This window comes from Orcinus orca, chromosome 5 (genome assembly GCF_937001465.1).
Source record: "Orcinus orca chromosome 5, mOrcOrc1.1, whole genome shotgun sequence".
In the NCBI taxonomy this organism is placed as follows: Eukaryota; Metazoa; Chordata; class Mammalia; order Artiodactyla; family Delphinidae; genus Orcinus; species Orcinus orca.
The window spans coordinates 145921554-145939928 of record NC_064563.1 but is presented as its reverse complement, the minus strand read 5'-3'; the positions used below and the strand labels follow the sequence as shown (position 1 = coordinate 145939928).

The 18375-nt window shown below is 51.5% G+C and overlaps 1 protein-coding gene across 1 annotated transcript in view; it reads right to left on the bottom strand.

Annotated features, from left to right (window-relative positions):
• UBASH3A (ubiquitin associated and SH3 domain containing A) overlaps positions 1-17165 on the bottom strand; it is a 40896-nt gene extending 23731 nt beyond the window's left edge. The window contains exons 1-6 of the mRNA XM_004264589.4: positions 16777-17165; positions 14750-14803; positions 11859-12045; positions 8970-9168; positions 4924-5093; positions 3788-3996 (exon numbers count right to left, since the gene is read on the bottom strand). Coding sequence (XP_004264637.2) covers positions 3788-3996; positions 4924-5093; positions 8970-9168; positions 11859-12045; positions 14750-14803; positions 16777-16889 — 932 coding nt within the window. The 5' untranslated portion in view covers positions 16890-17165. The remainder of the gene's footprint in view (positions 1-3787; positions 3997-4923; positions 5094-8969; positions 9169-11858; positions 12046-14749; positions 14804-16776) is intronic.
• Positions 17166-18375: the final 1210 nt, after the last annotated feature.

Below are 18375 nucleotides of genomic sequence, written 5' to 3'. Positions count from 1 at the left end.
TCCCATCTTGTTGCCTGTCCTGTCTTGAGCGGTAAATCCTACTGGCGGTGAGACAGGCTGGGACCTGGGACCTTTTGCTGGGACCTGGGACCCTTTGCTGCAGGCCTTGCACCTGGACACACCTCTCCTCCAGCAACAGAATACAAAGAAACTGTACAGGACTAAAAATAACTGAGTGCATACCCAGTTGGGTCAAATTCTGGACCCAAAAGATACAAAGAGACCAAAAAACCCAACTGCCACTTTTGAAGAGCCTGGAGCAGAAACAGGGTGTCGGGAGCAAAAGCAGGGCACTGCGCGTGCCCCCTGCACACACCACCACCAAGGGGTGGGCAGACCACCTAAGTTGCCCCTCCAGCCTGACCCCTGGACACACCCTACCCTCACCCCATATAAGGAACTAGCTCGCCCCCCCTCGGGGAGCAGGCAAGCAAGGGAACCTGTTGTTGGTTCTCACTCCCCCCTGTGGCAGCAGTGGTCCCAACAAAGCCGCGCCTGAATTTCTTGTCTGGCCTCTGATCAATTTCCATTGATTAAGGAAGCTAAGAGCCCTGGTCCGTAACAGCAGGATCCAGGTCAAATAGATTTACAGGCTCATATTCTCACAGAGTCAGATGTCAGCACATTGGACATCTTTAACTGGTCGTAAATAGACAAGAACGTGATCCCCATATGCAGACCATTGACATTTCCCTCTTCTAGTGAGCACGCTCTCAGTATTTGCAGAGTCTCATGTTGACACAGGAAATGCTGGTGGGTTTCCCCTTCCTGAGGGCGAGGTGTGGCCCTCCCGAACCCTGCTCCCGGCCCTCGGGGCAGAGAGTGAAGCCTCCTTATCTATAAATAACATCTGTGAAGCTTACAGCTGGAGAGAAAAATTGAATTTTTTTTTTTTGCTACTCCTTCAAATGAAATACAACCTTGATTACGACGGAGATGCTGGTGATGAGAAGAGAAAGGAAAGAACGTAGCATTTTAATACTTCTGTTTTTTTCTGAAACGTCGGAGACCCACTTACTGCTTAACTTACACCATAGAAATAGATATATTTGAATTCTCCCTGGCTTTTAAAAGGGGCACAGCTGCCGTCTGTGGGGCTGTGTGGACTGTGTCTGCTAGGGATGCCGTAGCGAGGTACCATGGACAGGGCAGCTAAAGTAACAGATACTTATTCTCATACAGTCTGGGGGCTGAGTCCAAGATCGAGGTATGGGCGGGGTTAGTGCCTCCAGAGGCCGCTCTCCTTGGTGTGTGCGCGGCCGTCTCCTCCCTGTGTCCTCACACGATCATCCTTGTGTGTGTGCGTCCGGATCTCCTCTTCTCATAAGGACACCAGGCAAATTGGATTAGGGCCCCACCCTGTGACCTCATCTTACCTTAGTCACCTCTTTAAAGACCCATCTCTAAATACAATCACATTGTGAGGTGCTGGGGCTTCAGACATCAACGTGCGAATCTGGGGGACACAATGCGGCCCATGACAATCTCTCTATTATGTCTGAGCTACTTGCCGGGAGCTTGCTCTGTGGTTTTGGAAAGTTGCTGAGCATGTATTGCTCCAGGGTTGGTCCTCTCATCTTGGCTCAAAGAGGACAAAGTGTCCTCTAAGCTCTAACGTTCATGGCTCCTTGTTCGAGATTATGCTACATACATTCTTGTCCGTGGAGGGTTGAAAACTGCTGTGATGCATGACTATGTTCCATCAATATCACAGTGGTCACCTCTGATCTTTTTCTTCAAAGTAACAGGCAAATACTATGGGGTCATTTTGTTGCTGAGTAAATCCAGAGACCCTGAACCATTGGCACAAAGGCTGAATTGTCGCACTGGTGATGGGTCACCGATGTAAGGCCAATAATTTTTCCTGCTTGGGTTGCACGTCCCAAGTGTGAATTCTGTGCTGACACTGTCAGAGATATTTATCCACTGTCTATAAACAACAGTTTGTCTGCCCACAGCTAAAGTAGCCTTGGGACAGTATCATTGGACGGCATTTCTGCTCAACGAATTAGTAAGGTGTCCAGACATTCTAGGGCCATTTTCTGAATTTGAAAGTTTGAAGTTTAGTAAAGTACACTTTGGGCCATTTTAAAAGACTTAGCCAGGACAGCTGAGTCCGACAACAGTGCTGGCTCTCTGTCCTTCTGACCCATAATCACATGTCACAGTTTGTCTTACTTCTTCCCCAGCACAGCTGGGGTGCTTCCAAAACACGGCCAATCAGACACCCCACAGCCCAGCCCAGTACTTAGTTTTCTCTTCTTTTGCTATAATTCTTGTTAATACTTATCAATTCCTAGGGGAAACTTGTTTCTAGAAGGAATAGTCCCAGAAATGTTCAGCTTAAAAGCTGAACCGTTACTTTGGTGACAGGTGACTAATAATAGATTAACTGTGAGGTGAAAGGTGCAATAGCCACAAACTCATTTTCTCCAGAATCTTAGCTGCATAGTTCTAGAAACATCCAGTTTGCCGACTGCCTGGCGACAGTGATGCTCTCTCGTCCTGAGCAAGGATTGGAGGACTTGCTAGAGGACAGGGACCAGACGGGAGCCCACACCACCTGGACCTCAGATGGTCAGTTGGGGTGGAACCGGCATCTTCTCCCTTGTTACTCCTTAAATGGTTCATTGGACCGGGTGATGGTCTGAGCTGGTTCTAAAAGGAACCAAGTGCTTCCCTGATTGCGTGATGTCATCTGGCCCCTCCACCTCCCTGGGCCCAAGTGTTCTCAGCTCTCAGGGATGACGATGTACCTGATTATCTCTGCAGTCCCTCGTGACACCAATGTCCTGTGATTTTGTTGTGGCCACTGGACACATGGCCATGTCCACACCTGCAAAACTGTGCTTCTCCGGGACGACTGGTCTACCCACACCTGGGATGGCTGTGATCTTTTCGTGGAAGCCATATCCCTTTCCACATTGGGTGTGGGAGAGCTCGGAGCCTGGGGCCCACAGCGTGCATGGTGTGCACAGAGCTTGGCCCTGGGTTTGTCTGACTTCTCTCCCTTTATTCTCCCTTTGACCCAGTTCCCTTATATTCTTTTCTTTAAACTTAAAATTGATTAATTTAGATTTTGAATAAGTAATGCATTTCTATGGTTCACAAAGTTAAAAATTATGCAGTGGTAGAGGGTGAAAAGTCTCCCTCCCATTCCTATTCCATTCTCCCAACTCCCACCCTCAATCCTGCAGGTAGCCACTGTTAGACGTTTACAGACATCTTCCCTTCCAGGGAACCTTTACGTATGAACGTGCATATAAATACATATTGTGCAGATAGAAGTACAGATGGTAATGTTTTAATGCATCTGTTCCCCACAGTTAGTACTATCCTATACACATTGTTCTGCAACTTCTCTTGGATTTTTTTATATCAGTACATAAAATACTTCCCTGTGATCATTTTTAAAAACCTCCAGTATTCTATTGTATGGCTGTATCATAATTTATTTCACTGGCTTATCTTTAATTGAATTATCTCTTCTACGGTGCTTGTATGCTTCTATAATTTGTTATGCTCATAATAAGGAAGTGGTATTTTGTAGTCCTTTTGGGATTATGATCTCAGAAAAGTTTTGTAGAGTAATTGATGTTTTCTGAATGTTTTCAGTGGAAAACCACAAATCAACCAAGATATTTACCATATACCTGCAGGGATAATGTTGCCAGCACGGAGAAGGCAATTTTTACCAACAATGGAACTGTCTAGAAGCATACAAGCACCATGGCCACTGTTTCCAAAAAGACGCTCTCAGAGGCTGCAGGGGCAGAGCGGCGCTCACCTGTGCTTCACCCAGGTGTCACACTCGCTAGCTCGCTCCGTGTAGTTCTCGGGCAGGAAGCCCCGGCAGCCGGTCTGCTGCGAGATCCCAAACACCCAGCCCTCGCTGGCTTCCTCCTGCTGCGTGGGGTCCACGAAGATGTAGTCACCGGGGCTGAGGGTCAGCTCATCCATGTTCTGCGGCTTGTACTGGAACAGGACCCTCAGGGTCTAGAATGGAGGAAAGTGTCTTCACGTCTCAAGCAAGGATGGGTTCTGTGTCTCCAAGACACATCCAAGCCTCTGTCTGATGACAGTAGACTATGACAAAAGGAAGTATACACTTGTTCAGATACATTCAGAAATGAATTTTGGTATCTATCTATCATCTGTCTCTCTAGTTATTATCTATCTATCATCTATCTATTATCTCTCTACCTATCATCTATCTATACATATCAATCATCTATCTATCTATCATCTATTTACCTATCTGTATCTATCAATCACCTATCTAGCTAATCTATTATCTATCTACCTCTTATCTACCTATCAATTTATCTATCTACCTATCTATCATCTATCTATCTCTATCATCTACCTATTTTATCAGTCTACTATCTACCTACCTATTTATCTCTGTTTACTTATTTCTTATATGAAAATCTCAAAGTATAACCAGATGTTCACATCTGGCCCCCTTGGAGTGAGGTTATTTACAGCTTCTCCCACACCACAGAACACGGTGGATTCATTCATACTTGTTCCATGGGTCTGAAAGGAGCGTAACAAGCTTTCCATCTAAAGCAATCAATCCCGTGGGGAGGGAGTCTTGAACCGAGGCTTCACTCAAATCATTATCTAAACAAATTAGCAAGCAGCACAATGTATTCATAAATCTTTGCAACCGTCCATCTTTAATACCGGAAATGTTTCCACTTTTCCCCCAAATTTCTGTGTCTGCGACTCATATATACAAAAGAATGTTAATTCCCAAACACAGGCCACAGAATGATTTTAGACAAGGGATAGAAGTTCGTCCTTCTGCTGAAATACCTCCATCCGAGGGCTCCTGCGGGTCAGGGCTCCGTCAGGAGGGCAGCGTTCACCTATTCCCATGGCGGGGTCCAGTCCAGCCGTCCGCCTGCATTCGCTCACCTGGTAGTGTACAAAGCGCATGTCCCGAGAGTAGAGTGCGGCCGTCCACTGGCAGCCGTGGCCGGGGTGGACGGCTCTGGCCAGCTGCTCCAGCGTCCTCTGGTGGTGGGGATAGAACTTGTGGGCCAGGGTGAGATGCAGCTGCTTGGTGCAGGGCTTCACGGTGCAGTCTGTGAAATCACGCAAACGAGGCACCTTGACCCGGACGTCCGCACTGCACGCCCGGGGTCTCCGCATCCGGGGCGGCCACGAACCCGGGCTGGAGGTGCAAACGCCTTTACACATGCACCTCCTGCCTCTGCCCACTCCCCTCCCCACACCAGCGCTCCCCCGCCAGGGCAAGGAGTTGGCCCAGACGGGCCACCACACAGAGGTCACCTTGCTAAGGAGGTGGCCGGGTACTCGCAGATTCTACGAAGAAGCAGGAAAGCAGAGGGTATAGAGACACAGCTTTTGGGGGCGGCTGTTTGTGGCCCATCAATTTGCAAGCTAATTGCCCCGACAATTGATTCAAATCTCCTTCATCCCCCGGGGTGTGCATGTGACACAGTGGCCTGAACGGGTGGGCTCACGCTCCAGTCAATGGCTTTTTGTTCAGTTGCGGAGTCTCTGGAAGAAAATGCCCTAAGCAATGCGATTCCATCAGGCATCGCAGTGCCTCTAATATTCTGCTGACTTTGGTGAAGCAGGAAGCCCTTGGAGCGGCCAAGGCCCTGGTCTTTTTTTTTTTTTTTTTTTACGCGGGCCTCTCACTGCTGTGGCCTCTCCCGTTGCAGAGCACAGGCTCCGGACGCGCAGGCTCAGCGGCCATGGCCCACGGGCCCAGCTGCTCCGCAGCATGTGGGATCTTCCCGGACCGGGGCACGAACCCGCGTCCCCTGCATCGGCAGGCGGACCCTCAACCCCTGCGCCACCAGGCCCTGGTCTTTTGGAGTGACCTCTGCCCTCATGGCCCCAGCCCTCCTGGACCCCATCCCAGGGCCCTCAGGTTAGTGGGCAGCAGCGTCCCCGAGGCAGCCAGGATCCGGTTTCAGCCAGGTCACAAAGCAGCTTTGTTCCGGGGAGGCGGTGATTAGTGGAACTGCACAGACTCTGGAATCGGATAGACCTGACTTTAGACCCAGCTGCCCCGTTTGGCAACTGACTTTGGGGACCATCCTGGTCTGACTCAGCTTCAGTTTCGACAGCAACAACTTGAGGATTGGACGGGCTGTCCTGGGAAACCGACCTCTTAACCGTAAGGTCCCCAGGAAACTTTCAGTAAATCTTAGTTACCTGCTACCTTTCTCACAGGCAACACTTAGCAACACACAGGATCCGTCTTCCCCCTGAAAAACGTCAAGGGTGATGCACCCACTTCCTGGAGCCCAGACTTGGCAAAACCCCATTGATGTCTCCCGTCCTCTATCTGAGCCTTTGGTAGCAAAAGAGAAACCGGCGAGGTCTCCAGGCCCTGAGCTGCGGGGGAGAGGAGCTCGAAGCAAGAGAGCATGTGGGTGGCGGGGAAATTCCTTTTCTCGGGTGTTCCAGACGAGGTGGGGGGGACGGCCTTGCCGTGGATGAGTCAGCGTGGCCTGGGAAAGGCCCGCTGAGGTCACCGTCAGAGAGATCACTGAGTCACCTGATCTGAATGGGCGCTTGTCTATTTCTCTGTGTGGCCCATGCCCCTGGGGACCGTGAGCTGGCCAGGATCACGCTCGCTGGCTGAGCTGTGCCTGGTGCCTCCCGATCCATCAGGGTCAGGCCCAGGGTGCCGGCCGTGGAGGGCAGGGCGGAGCCTGCTAAGGGGTGGGCGTTGGACGTGAGGTCAAAGCCCGTTTCCCGGGGTGCGGAGCGGGTCAGCACGAAGCCCAGGAGACGTGAAGCAGGACGTGGCCGGGCTCTAATGCCAGGTCCACCACCCACTGGCTTGGGGACTCTGTTGTCACAGATGGCCACACCCTGGGTGGCCTAGAACAACAGAAATTTGTTCTCATGCGTCTGGAGGCTGCAAGTCCAAAACCAAGGTGTTGCAGGGCAGTGCCCCCCGCTGAAGGCTCCCGGGGAGGGTCCCTCCCGGCCTCCTCCAGCTCCTGTGGCCCCAGCATTCCTTTGCTTGTGGCCACATCCCTTCAATGCCTGCCTCCGTGGTCACATGGCCTTTCCTCTGTGTCTCTGTGTCTTCTTGTCATACAAGGACATCTGACTTAGGGCCTGTCCTACTCCAGTGTGACCTCAACTAATTACATCTAATAGAGACCCTATTTCCAAATAAGGTCCTTTTCTGAGGTTTTGGTGGACTTGAATTTTAGGGGACACTTTTCAACCCATGACAGTGACCTTGGGCAGGCACTTTACCCTGCACAGCCCTCGGTCACTCTATTTTTAAATGAGTGGTCATTAAGAGCTACTTTTGGGGGGTATGGGAGTAAGTGAGGTACTAGGCCTGCTCGGAGGCAAGCGGCTGATACACTGCATCAGGACAAGAGCCATGTCCGTCGTCCTTCTAGAGACAAGGAGATTCAAGAACCATCCCCTGAACTCACATTTACATAAGGGAGGCAACCCGCAAGGACATGGGTAAGGTTATCATTAGCTGCAAATATGACCCCAGACTCGACAAGCGAGCCTCCAAATGGAGATCTGGGACTAAGGAAATTATTCATGTGACCGGCATCTGCCTTCATACATGTCTGCAGGGGGCAGGGAGGGGTCCTGCTACCAGGGTGCTACGGCCTCTTCGAGTTTCAGACTCAGCAAAGCACAGCTGTGCGGAGCACCTCTGAGTACCAGGACCACGGGGAAGTTCCCCAAACATGCCGCACTGTGTAAAGGGCGAGAGCCCCAGCCATTTGCAGAGAAAGAAAACGACTCAGGGGTCAGAGGACATGATTCAGGTCCCATCACCAACCAGAGACGAGGGAAAATTCACACCTGAGGTCAAGTCTGGAATTCTTCCCGCTAAACCCCAGCTGGAACCTCAGTCTCCAGACCGGGGCTGGTGTCTGAGGAAAGTGAATTTGGTTGATTTGCAAAGTGAGTCTAGATAATTTTCCCCCCAAGAGGCCAAGGAGACAAGACTACGCTCATACCTAGAACGTTAAAATGAATCAGCTAGGACTTGCGTTCTACATACAGCGCTGGCCTGGTGAGGAGGCCTGCCTCTGGTGGGCGTGGGGCTGGGGGCGGTGCCCCAGCCTACGATCCCCTGTCATCATGTGACCACACACCGTCCCTCCTGGGACAGTTTCCCAGCAGCTGGAACGCGGCTGAGTGTTTTGAAAAACCGCATCGATGCAGACAAGGCTATTCCCACTCAGAGAAGAGCCCTCTGCTAGTTCTGAGCCTTTCTATTCGCTCACTCTGTTTTGTTTTTAATTAATTTTTATTGGAGTATAATTGATGTAAATGTTGTGTTAGTTTCTGCTGTACAGCAAAGGGAATCCGTTAGACATATACATATATCCACTCTTTTTTAGATTCTATTCCCGTACAGGTTATTACAGAGTATTGAGTAGGGTTCCCTGTGCTATACAGCAGGTTCTTATTAGTTATCTATTTTGTGTATAGTAGTGTGGCTATGTCAGTCCCAATCTCCCAATTTATCCCCCGCACCCCTTTCCTCCTTGGTAACCGTAAGTTTGTTTTCTACATCTGTGACTACTTCTGTTTTGTAAATAGGTTCATCTGTACCATTTTTTTTTATTCCACGTATAATGATGTCATATGATACTTGTCTTTCTCTGTCTGACGAAGCTCACATTTTTGCAGGACATCCTGGCCCGTTACGGAGGTTCTAGCTAATCGTTCAGCCTCAGGTTAAGGCCATGTCATAGCTGCTGGCTGTAAAGGGCCAGGTGGGTGTGGAAGTGACCTGGTGAGGGTGCAGACAGCCCTGTGCCCGGCCAGCCCGTAGGATGACCGTCACTGCATCGGGGAAACAGCCTCACTCTTGCGGCCCTGGGGTCTGCCCATCGCATCCGAGTGTGGCGGGCTCAGCCCCAGGCACAAAGGGACCACTTTCTATTAACCGGGCCCCGCGTGTGCTTCTGCCTGGGGCTGCCTACCTGCTAAGATGGAAGCTTCCGTGGCGAACATCACAGCAAATTCCTGGATGATGTCTGCGGTGCTGTCGTTCACGAAGAAGCCCAGGTAGCTGACGGAAGAATGGAGCACCAGAGGCACGGCCGGGGGGAAGGCGCCCAGGGTCCTGTCCCCGGCTCTCTTCAGCGCTTCGTACAGACACTCCAGCTTCTGGTCCTCGCACTGAGGGACAGAGACAGGACGTCACCTGTTACCTTAGCTAATAAATCAGGCAGCCTCGGGAGCCTCCTTTCTGTCCACGATGCTGTAACATAACTTAACTAGTCCTGGCGTTTGGGGCGATGGATCCGTTCTATAGCTGGTCCCCAGTTTCTTACAGAATTCAGGTCGAGCTCTTTTTGGAATAGAATAGCCTTTGAGTGCCCAGGTCAAACATCCCCTGTCCCTCTGAACATGTGCCTCACTCCATGTTGAGTTGACCCAACCCTGCATCACATCCTGAGCCCCGTCCTCCGGTCCTGTGGCCCACAGCTGGGCTCAGCACTGCATCACTGGAGGTTTCCTGTAGACGCCAAGGCAGCCCCGGGGCGCACCGCTCAGAACCTACCCTACTGAGGAGGGTTGTAGCCTACCCCTCAGCTGCTGACCTTCAGACCCGGCAGCAGGCCACACACTCGGCCAGTGACCGAGCCATCCTTGCCCCCAACGGGGTCTCCTCTGACATGGTCTTGGCTCACAAGCTCCCCCTCAACCCTGCTGTCACCCACTCCCCTGCCCTCTGGCCACACAGCCCTTGGCTCCTTGCTCAGTGGGAAAGACTCCACGCGCCCGTGTGGGACCCCAGTGGAACCCTGACAGAGCGACCCCCTTCGGGGAGCCGGCCAAATCCCGCTCTCCCCAGCAGCGGGCTCCCTCTGGGCTTCCCACAGCCCTCTCTATTCTCTGAGTTATGAACCTTATCATCATTAGTAATGCGCACCCTCAGCCCCCCTGCTAACCAGGAGCGCACTAAATTCAACCCTTTCTGTTGTATCTTTGCAGTCCTCGTAGGGCCTGGAAAGCACGTGGTGCCTGGAGGGCACTCACCTCATGGTGCCTGGAGGGCACGCATCTCGTGTGATCTGGGGGCAAGGAGCTGCGTTACACACCGACCTGTGGATGACGGCGCTGTGCGGTGGTTGAGCGTTATTTTACAGAACCAAAGGCAAGAGTGAATCCCTATTACACTCCTGTGCTGCAAAGGGGCGCTCAGCCACCAGGGCAGTGTGGGACGTGGGGTGGGCGTGAGGGGGCAGCTACCTCGAGAGGAGGGAAATGTGTGTGTGTGTATCTACGTGTATGGTGTGTCTGTGTGTCATGCTGTGTGTGTCTCTGTGTGCATATCTGTGTGTGTGACATGGTGTGTGCGTGTGGTGTGTCTGTGTGTCTGTGTGAGAGGCTGTGTGTGTCTCTGTGTGTCTGTGTGTATATCTGTGTGTGTGACATGGTGTGTGTGTGTGTGTGTGTGTGGTGTGTCTGTGTGTCATGTTGTGTGTGTCTCTGTGTGCATATCTGTGTGTGTGACATGGTGTGTGCGTGTGGTGTGTCTGTGTGTCTGTGTGAGATGCTGTGTGTGTCTGTGTGTGTGACATGGTGTGTGTGTGTGCGTGTGGTGTGTCTGTGTGTCTGTGTGAGATGCTGTGTGTGTCTCTATGTGCATATCTGTGTGTGTGACATGGTGTGCGTGTGGTGTGTCTGTGTGTCTGTGTGAGATGCTGTGTGTGTCTCTGTGTGTCTGTGTATGTGTGTGTGCGTGCACAAATGGACATGCCTCGACAGGCTGGGAGGAAGAGTTGGGGGCCCCGGTCAGCTCTCTGGCTGTCAGGACCCGGTGTGTCCATTTCTAAGGTCATGTTCGTTGCTGGCTTCACTGCCTCTCCTTCCCCTGATGAGCTCCTAGGACAAGCCAGGAAGGAGCCTGTCACACATGCCGTCAATGTGCAAGTAGGGTGAGCAACTCACCCTGGTTTGCCTGGGACTTTCCTGGTTTCAGAACCTGGGAATCCCTCCCCACTGGCAAATGAGGATGATTGTCAAGGGCTTTGGAAGATGCTGCTTCTCCTGGGCATCTTCTGGAAGCCTTCCTGCACAGGTGTGCATCCCCCTTTCCATGCAGTGCAAAGGAGCCTGGAACAGAGGGCTCCTTGGGCCCCGGTGGGACCCTTAGAGTTTGCTGGCAGTAGAGCGGGGTGGGGCCAGGGTGTGCCCTCTGTACTTTCCTCTGGTGTCTGCCCCTCCTTCTCTCATTCTCATGCCTCCCTCTTGTCTTTTGAGCATCCCAGGTCCTTCTCACCTTCCCAGGACCCCATCCTGGGAGCTGGAGCTGGCTCTCTGAACATCTTTCGTATCAGAGAGATGCCTGGTCCCCCACGCAGGGAGAAGTCCTACATCTGTGGCTGGCCAGCCCGTTCTTTAGTTGATCCATCACACACCTGTGTGAGGCATGGTGCTGGTCTCTGGGGAGCAATGGTAAGTGAATTATCCTCCTTCACTTGAGCGGTTCAGTCCAGTGAGGGAGGCAGAGCTGAACCAGACACGTGGCCATGCAACAGGGAAAGAGGGCCGCTAGACTTAGAAACAAGAGGATGGTGGGAGCACAAAGGGCAGCAACCCCTTCTGCCTGCGGAGCTGGGGAAGACTCAAAAAGGGAGGGGATAAATGAGTTGGGTTCTGAAGGATGAATAGAAGTTGACCAGATGAAGATGAGGAGGAAAGTAAAGGATATCTCACACAAAGAGTCTGGGTAACACCACCATTGTGGACCACCCTGTGAAAGGAAACCCCTCAATTTTGACCCATCACCACCTAGTTCTGGCAGAAAATGACTCAGCTGCTGTGTTAATGAGCATGAAAAACTGCTTGGACCGACTCACCGTGAAGAAGTCACAGAGCGTTATGTGAGGGAAGACCTCATGGGCTCTGTTCTTTGCGCACTGACGCCTGCTCTCTCTCCAGAACTCTTGAAGTTTGTCCAGCAGGGGTCCCGTGGGACAGAGGAAAAGGGCGTACTCCTGGGGGATGGGGTCGTCGAGAGAAGGGTCATTGCAATGGCAGTGCAGCCTGCAACAGAGAATGGGACACTTTTACCTGGCGTCGTGGCCAAAAGAGTCTTTCCCCATGGAGGACACGGGACAGTGGTGACAGCAGCTCAGAACAGCAGGCCGTGCAGAGCAGAGGTGTCCATGCCCGGGCGGGACTTGCCGAGCACGGGGCTGAGTGTGGCCGCAGAGCAGGTCAGTGTCCAGCCAGGTCTCAGATCCTGGCTAGTCTGATTCCCAGGCCAAAGACCCAGAAAAGCAGAGAAAGGTGACAGAAACACTCAAAACCTGGTCTTCTAATGGTCTTTGTGGGCCAGTCATCTCCTTAGAGTTGAAAATTTTGTGGAAAAAAACTCACACTTTAATTTTATCTCCAACTTCAAATTAAGTATAAAAATCAAAGCCACAAAGAACTAGACAGAACTTAGGTGGCTACTATGTTTTCTTTCAATTCAGAAAGTTATTTTAAATACTAAGAAAAAAAATACTAGGAAAAATGACATAGAGCCCCCAATTCAAGTTCATTCTCACCAATAATAAAAAAAGAATTGGGGCTTCCCTGGTGGCGCAGTGGTTGAGAGTCCGCCTGCCGATGCAGGGGACACGGGTTCGTGCCCCGGTCCGGGAGGATCCCACATGCCGCGGAGCGGCTGGGCCCATGAGCCATGGCCGCTGAGCCTGCGCGTCCGGAGCCTGTGCTCCGCCACGGGAGAGGCCACAACAGTGAGAAGCCCGCGTACCGCAAAAAAAAAAAAAAAAAAAAAATTGAGGCAACCACGAGACACTAATTTTCTCACTTGTCAAATTAGCAGAATGTCTTTGAGAGGGTGAAAGTTAGGCTTAATTGTGTCGAAGGTGCAGTGAGACTTAAGGATGAATTTCTGCAACCTTTACATATAGCAATGTGCTAAGATGTGTCAATAGCCTTAACATACCCATTCCATTTGAACTAATAATTCCACTTCCAGAAATTTATCCGAGGCAAAAAGTATAGATAAGACTTCATATAACATATTTATTGTACGGTTATTTATAATAGGAAAGAAGGAAAAAACGAGAGAAAAGATAGCAACTTTATCATGCAGTCATTGGAAATTATGGATTTGAATAATTTTTGATGACTCAGAGAAGTGCTTGTGATATAATATTGAATTTAGGAATCAGGGTACAGCCACTGGAGAAAACATAAGATACACACAAATACCTTCTCCTTAATAAAAAAAAAATACCAATAGAGGAAGCTATACCCCTTCCACTGTAGCTCACTTCCCCTTTTCTAGAGGAAACCTCAAGTCTTAACCTGCTTTGTTTTCTTCGAGACATTTAGGTAACCAATCCAGATAGCACTTGTGTGTGTTTTATATAAATCATAAGCTATTGTTCAAATAATTCAGCAACTTGCATTTTTTACTCAACCCTGTGTTTTTGTAATCTCTCCACATCGATACACATACATCTGGGGAAGTTTGTCAGAATGAACCTTCTAAGGTCTGTATAACAGTGCACCATCTACATAGCTCATCCACCCATGCCATTGATGGACAGTTAAATTGTTTTCTTTTTTTAAAATTTCACAGCTCTGTGATCGAGATCTTTGTCCATGTCCTTTTAGGTCCTCTGTGTTTCTCCAGGGAATGTACTTGGACATGAACTTCTGGGGGGCAGCTACACATTTTCAGTGTTGATATTCACCGCTATTGCAGCTGAGAAAGCGAGAGACCACCTTCCCCTCATTCTCACCAACACTCGAAGCCGCCTTTTGCTGTTAACGGCATCCTGATTTGCAGCCCCCCCGCCCCCGATTAGGAGTGCGGTTGCGCCCGCTCTCACAGAATCTCGGGGACCCACCACCTCCCTGTTCTTCGGCGGGTCTGCTGGGCTTTCTGGCTGAGTCACCACTAGCACGACCCTCAGGGCAGTGGGTTTGGTTTTTAATTCCAATGGACTTTAGGGTTAGCCTAGCCCAGAGGGTCCCAGGTGCTTCCCTTTGTCCCGTACAGGGCGGGCATTTTTGCCCTTGGCCTAGAGTTGTTGGAGGAGGAGGGGGTTCCCGCCGAGGACACGCTGAGCCCTAAGAGGCCTGGTGCCTGTGTCTGCCATCCTGCTCTGGGGAGGGCACCCCAGCCTGGCGGGACCTGGGGTTTTTGTTTGATTTTCACTGCAGCTATTCCGGGGCGGAGCACGAGGGGACTTCCCACCAGGGGAAGGATGATGGCATCAGGCCACACGCGGGCGGGACTGAGTTTTAGAGAATGGGGTGTCCTCTTTGATTCCCAGGGTCGGAAACCGAGGCCCGTAGCAGCAGGAGGCTGGCAGAGCCGCAGAGCTCCTGGAACCCAGAGCTCCCCCCAGCCCCCAGGCACCTGGCACCCTGAGGGGCAACGTGCGAGGCCTTGGGGGGCATTCAGCACCGCCTGCAAGTTCTCGCCCCATCAGAGGTGAAGACGGTGGCAACCTCGCATTCATATCAGCAGGAATGGCTCTGCCCTGTTCACTCAACAAATCACATGGAAATTACTCTTCACTGACAGGCACGTTTGGATTAAATCAGACTTTTAAGTGAAGAAAACGTTGTTCAAAGTTCTCTCTCTTTTGTTTTCCATTTTAACCGGGGCCTCTTTATTCCTTTCCCTGGGTACTGGGTGGGCGGCGTGGAGGTTCCCCGCCCCCTGGAGTGTCCTGGGCACTTCCCAGCGCTCACCCTGCAGACACCTCACCGCACCTACCAGTCTGACGCCTCCACCGCCGTCTTCCTTCCAGTCGCCGCCAACGCCTTGAGCCTGTGGGGAGGGAGAACGCGAGGAGCTCTCAGAACCTGCCTTCTGTTCTTTGGAAAAGGTCAGAGAGACAGGAGTGTCCCTGCAGCACATGGGACCTTAGGGGGTCCCCCCCAGGGGCTGGACGGCCAGACCTCACAGTGGGATGCAGCGCCCAGGCCTCCGCCCTCCGCGTGGCATCACTGTGGTTTTGGAAACGCAGACGCCCTGCATCTCAGCCCATCATTTTCCTTCCCTGGCCCCCACCCCCAGTCCCTGGCACGGAGTCCAAGGGCTCCTGTCCCGAGGTCCACCCACACCTGAATCCTGCGTCCCCATCCCTCCCCAACGCACCTGCTCCCAAGCCAGGTGGACCCGCTCTTGGACCCTTGAGTCGGCTGTGCAGGGCCATGTCCCAGGCTTGCACACCTGCCTCCCTGCCAAGATTAGGCCCGGTGCCAACATGCCCTGGGGCAAATGGCACTGGGTCTTCCAGGCTCGGCTCAGAGGTTTCTCTTCCAGGAAGCCCTCCGCAAACCACCCAAGCAGGATGCCCGTGCAGCTCTCCTGCACTTCCCCACCGCACATATGGCCACCTTGCCCCTCATCTCAATGGACTTGAGTCCATCTACCTGATCAACTGGACCACAAGCTCCCTGGGCCCAACCAAGTCTCAATCATCCTTGAAACTGGGATGAATGTACACTGAATGGAGTTTAACTGAAGGCGACTGAACTGGACAGATGGAGTTTGGTGAAGGTAACTCATCCGGGAATTCAGCCTGGAAATAGCTGGAGTTGACCAGGCACCCAAGATGGCCAGTGCCCAGCGCTGCTATTTCAGAGGATACTGGCGGGGATGAGGCTGCTTGGAGACGTTAACAGGAGCCTTACCTGGGCACTCTCGCCTAAGGGAGACGTTTAAAACACGTTTCTCCACCTCCAACACGCAGCTGTTTAAACTGGAAGGAATTTTGAGTATGTCTCCGATGGTGGCTTCGGTCACATAATAAAGCGTGAGTGTTGAAAGCGTGAGTGTTACTGGGAGTGGGGTTCCAGCCCTGCCCCTCCAGAATCTGCCCTCTCCAGCCTCGGTGTCCCCATCTGCCCCTGACGGACGGTGCCCGGCCCACGGCAAGCACCCTGCACACGCCTGGTTCTGTTCCCGTCTCACAGACCCCCGATTTACTATGAGCATACCATGACAACAAAGTCCTGATTTGGGTTGGGGAGGAAAGGGGTCCAGCCTCAGTCATTCCACGCAGCTGGGCAAGGGTTTGTCATCTGTCTAAGGAGAGTTTGCCCCCTCCCCCCCAAATCCGAGGTTACTTAAGGGGACTTATGATGTATTTCCCACATGAATAAACACGTGAAAAGCACCAGATCTAAGAACACTGTGGAAGCTGCAACCTGATGTCAGTCTCAAGCTCATTGTTTTGGGGGACCCTGTCCTCTCCCGGAGGGTAACCTTCAAGGTGGAGTTGTCTCTGTGTGGCCCTTCTCCTTGGACAAGTAGGCTCATGTCCACCCTGCTCGGGGAGTTCCTTAACCATTTCGCTCCATTATCAGACATTCAAGAGAGTCCCCCCCTAAGGACAAGGGGTTTCCCTGCACATTTAGAACTACATTCTTGTGTATTTCAAGAGATCCCAGCATCAGAGACCCACCCGGCTTTGGGGCTTTCAAATTCGAGTCTAAAAAGCTGTCTCAGATTCACTGAGCTGCCCACAGAGGAGGTACAGCCAGGCCCCTCCAAACCCTGCTTCCAATTTTCACAAATTTCAAGGTCCCTCCATCACCAGCCAGCAGAGTTTGTCTTTAAAAGGCAAAGATCGTGTCATTTATAAAAGCAGAAAAGGCCTCATTTTGAGCCAGTCTCTGGCCTGGCACGGTGCACCCCTTGACAGGAAGTAAGTGCTCTGAGCCACCTGCAGTTTGGTGGCCCCAGAGGGGCCAGCTCAGGGTCCAGGGCACATGGCCAGCCAGGGCGGTACTCACGCGGTGTGTGCCGGGAAGCCCATGCCCAGGAGGGGGTCCAGGAGCGAGGTGGTGCTGCGGCCCTTGAGCTTGTTGGAAACCTTGGCATAGATCTGAGTCTCGACCGCTGCCATCTCTTCCTGATGCCGACTGAAGCGAGCAGATAAAGCAGGGAGGGAGAGGCAGGGGAGGCTGAGGCTGAGAAGAAAAACCTCAAGCCCGTTTTGATCTTTCTGACAAAAGCTAATATCCTGTTTGCATGAGCTATTGGTTTTCAGAATTCTCTTTGCAGAGTATGGGTGTAAGGTCAACCAAGCCCCTTCCACAGTGGGGTTTGGAGTCTAGAGGTCCAACCGAGTACCTGCAGGGGATCGGCCTTGGCTCTGACTTGGGCTGTATTGGGGAGCGAGTCGGGCTGAGAGGGAGGGGGCAGGGTGGGGGAGGGGAAGCCGGTGTGGGGTTAACTCTGAGCCACTGTTATCTTAGCTTCCTTATCTGCAAGGCACTGCATCTAGTGTCCCTGCTAGCTCTAAAAGTTTTGGCTCTTCTAGTTATTCATTGACTTTTTTTTTTTTAATTTAAAAAACTCTTAAAGTTTAATATGCATGCAGAAAAGCTGATGAATCCTACATGTATAGCTCAATGCATTTTCACAAAGTGAGCTCGCTAACCTAACCCTCCAAGACCAGCAATAAAACAAAGGTCCTCAACCAGGGGAATTTTGGCCCCCATCCCCAGGGACCTTTGGCAATGTTTGGAGACATTTTTAGTTGTCAGAGCTGGAGGAGGGGGTGTTTGCTACGTGCACCCAGTGGGCTGAGGCCAGGAATGCTGCAGCGTATATGACAGCAAAGAAGGGCCCAGACCAAGATGTCAACAGTGTCAAGGTTGAGAAACCCTGTTCTAGAACATCACCAGAACCTCAGAAAACCCCTGGCCCCCAGCATCATTCCCCCAGCCTCCTCGTTTTCTCCTCCCTCCCCCAAAATGTAGCTGCTGTGCTCACTTGTATATTAATTTTGCTCATCTTTGAATCTGACATAAACAGAACCGTATAGCATGTACTCTTTCATGTCTGATTCCTTTTGCCCAAAATTATGAGTGTGAAATTTATCCACGTTATTGAGTGTAGCCATGGTTCACTGTACTGCTGTGAACTATCAGATAAATGCACCATCATTTATTTCTCTAGTTCTCAGTTGATGTACATTTGGGGGGTTTCCAGTTTTGCCACTGCACACATTCTTGTCTATGTGTTTGAGTGCCCCATGCATGCATTTCTGTTAGGCACCCATCTAGGTGTGGGATAGTGAGGTCATAGGACATGTGCATCCTTCATTAGAAACTGCTAAGCAATTGTGAAGCACTTGTACCAACTTGCCCCCTTGCCAGCAGCGGATGAAAGTTCCTTCTGCTCTACGTCCTTGCCCACACTTGATGTTATCAGTCTTTCAGCCAGTCTGGGGCTGCGTCGTTGTATCTCACTGTGGTTCTCATTTGCGTTTCCCCAAATGTCAGTGACACTGACCACCATGAGACAGGCTGTTGACCATCTGAATTTCCTCTTTGGGGATGGGCCTCCTCTAGTTGTCTGCCATTTTTAAATTGAATTGTTTGTGC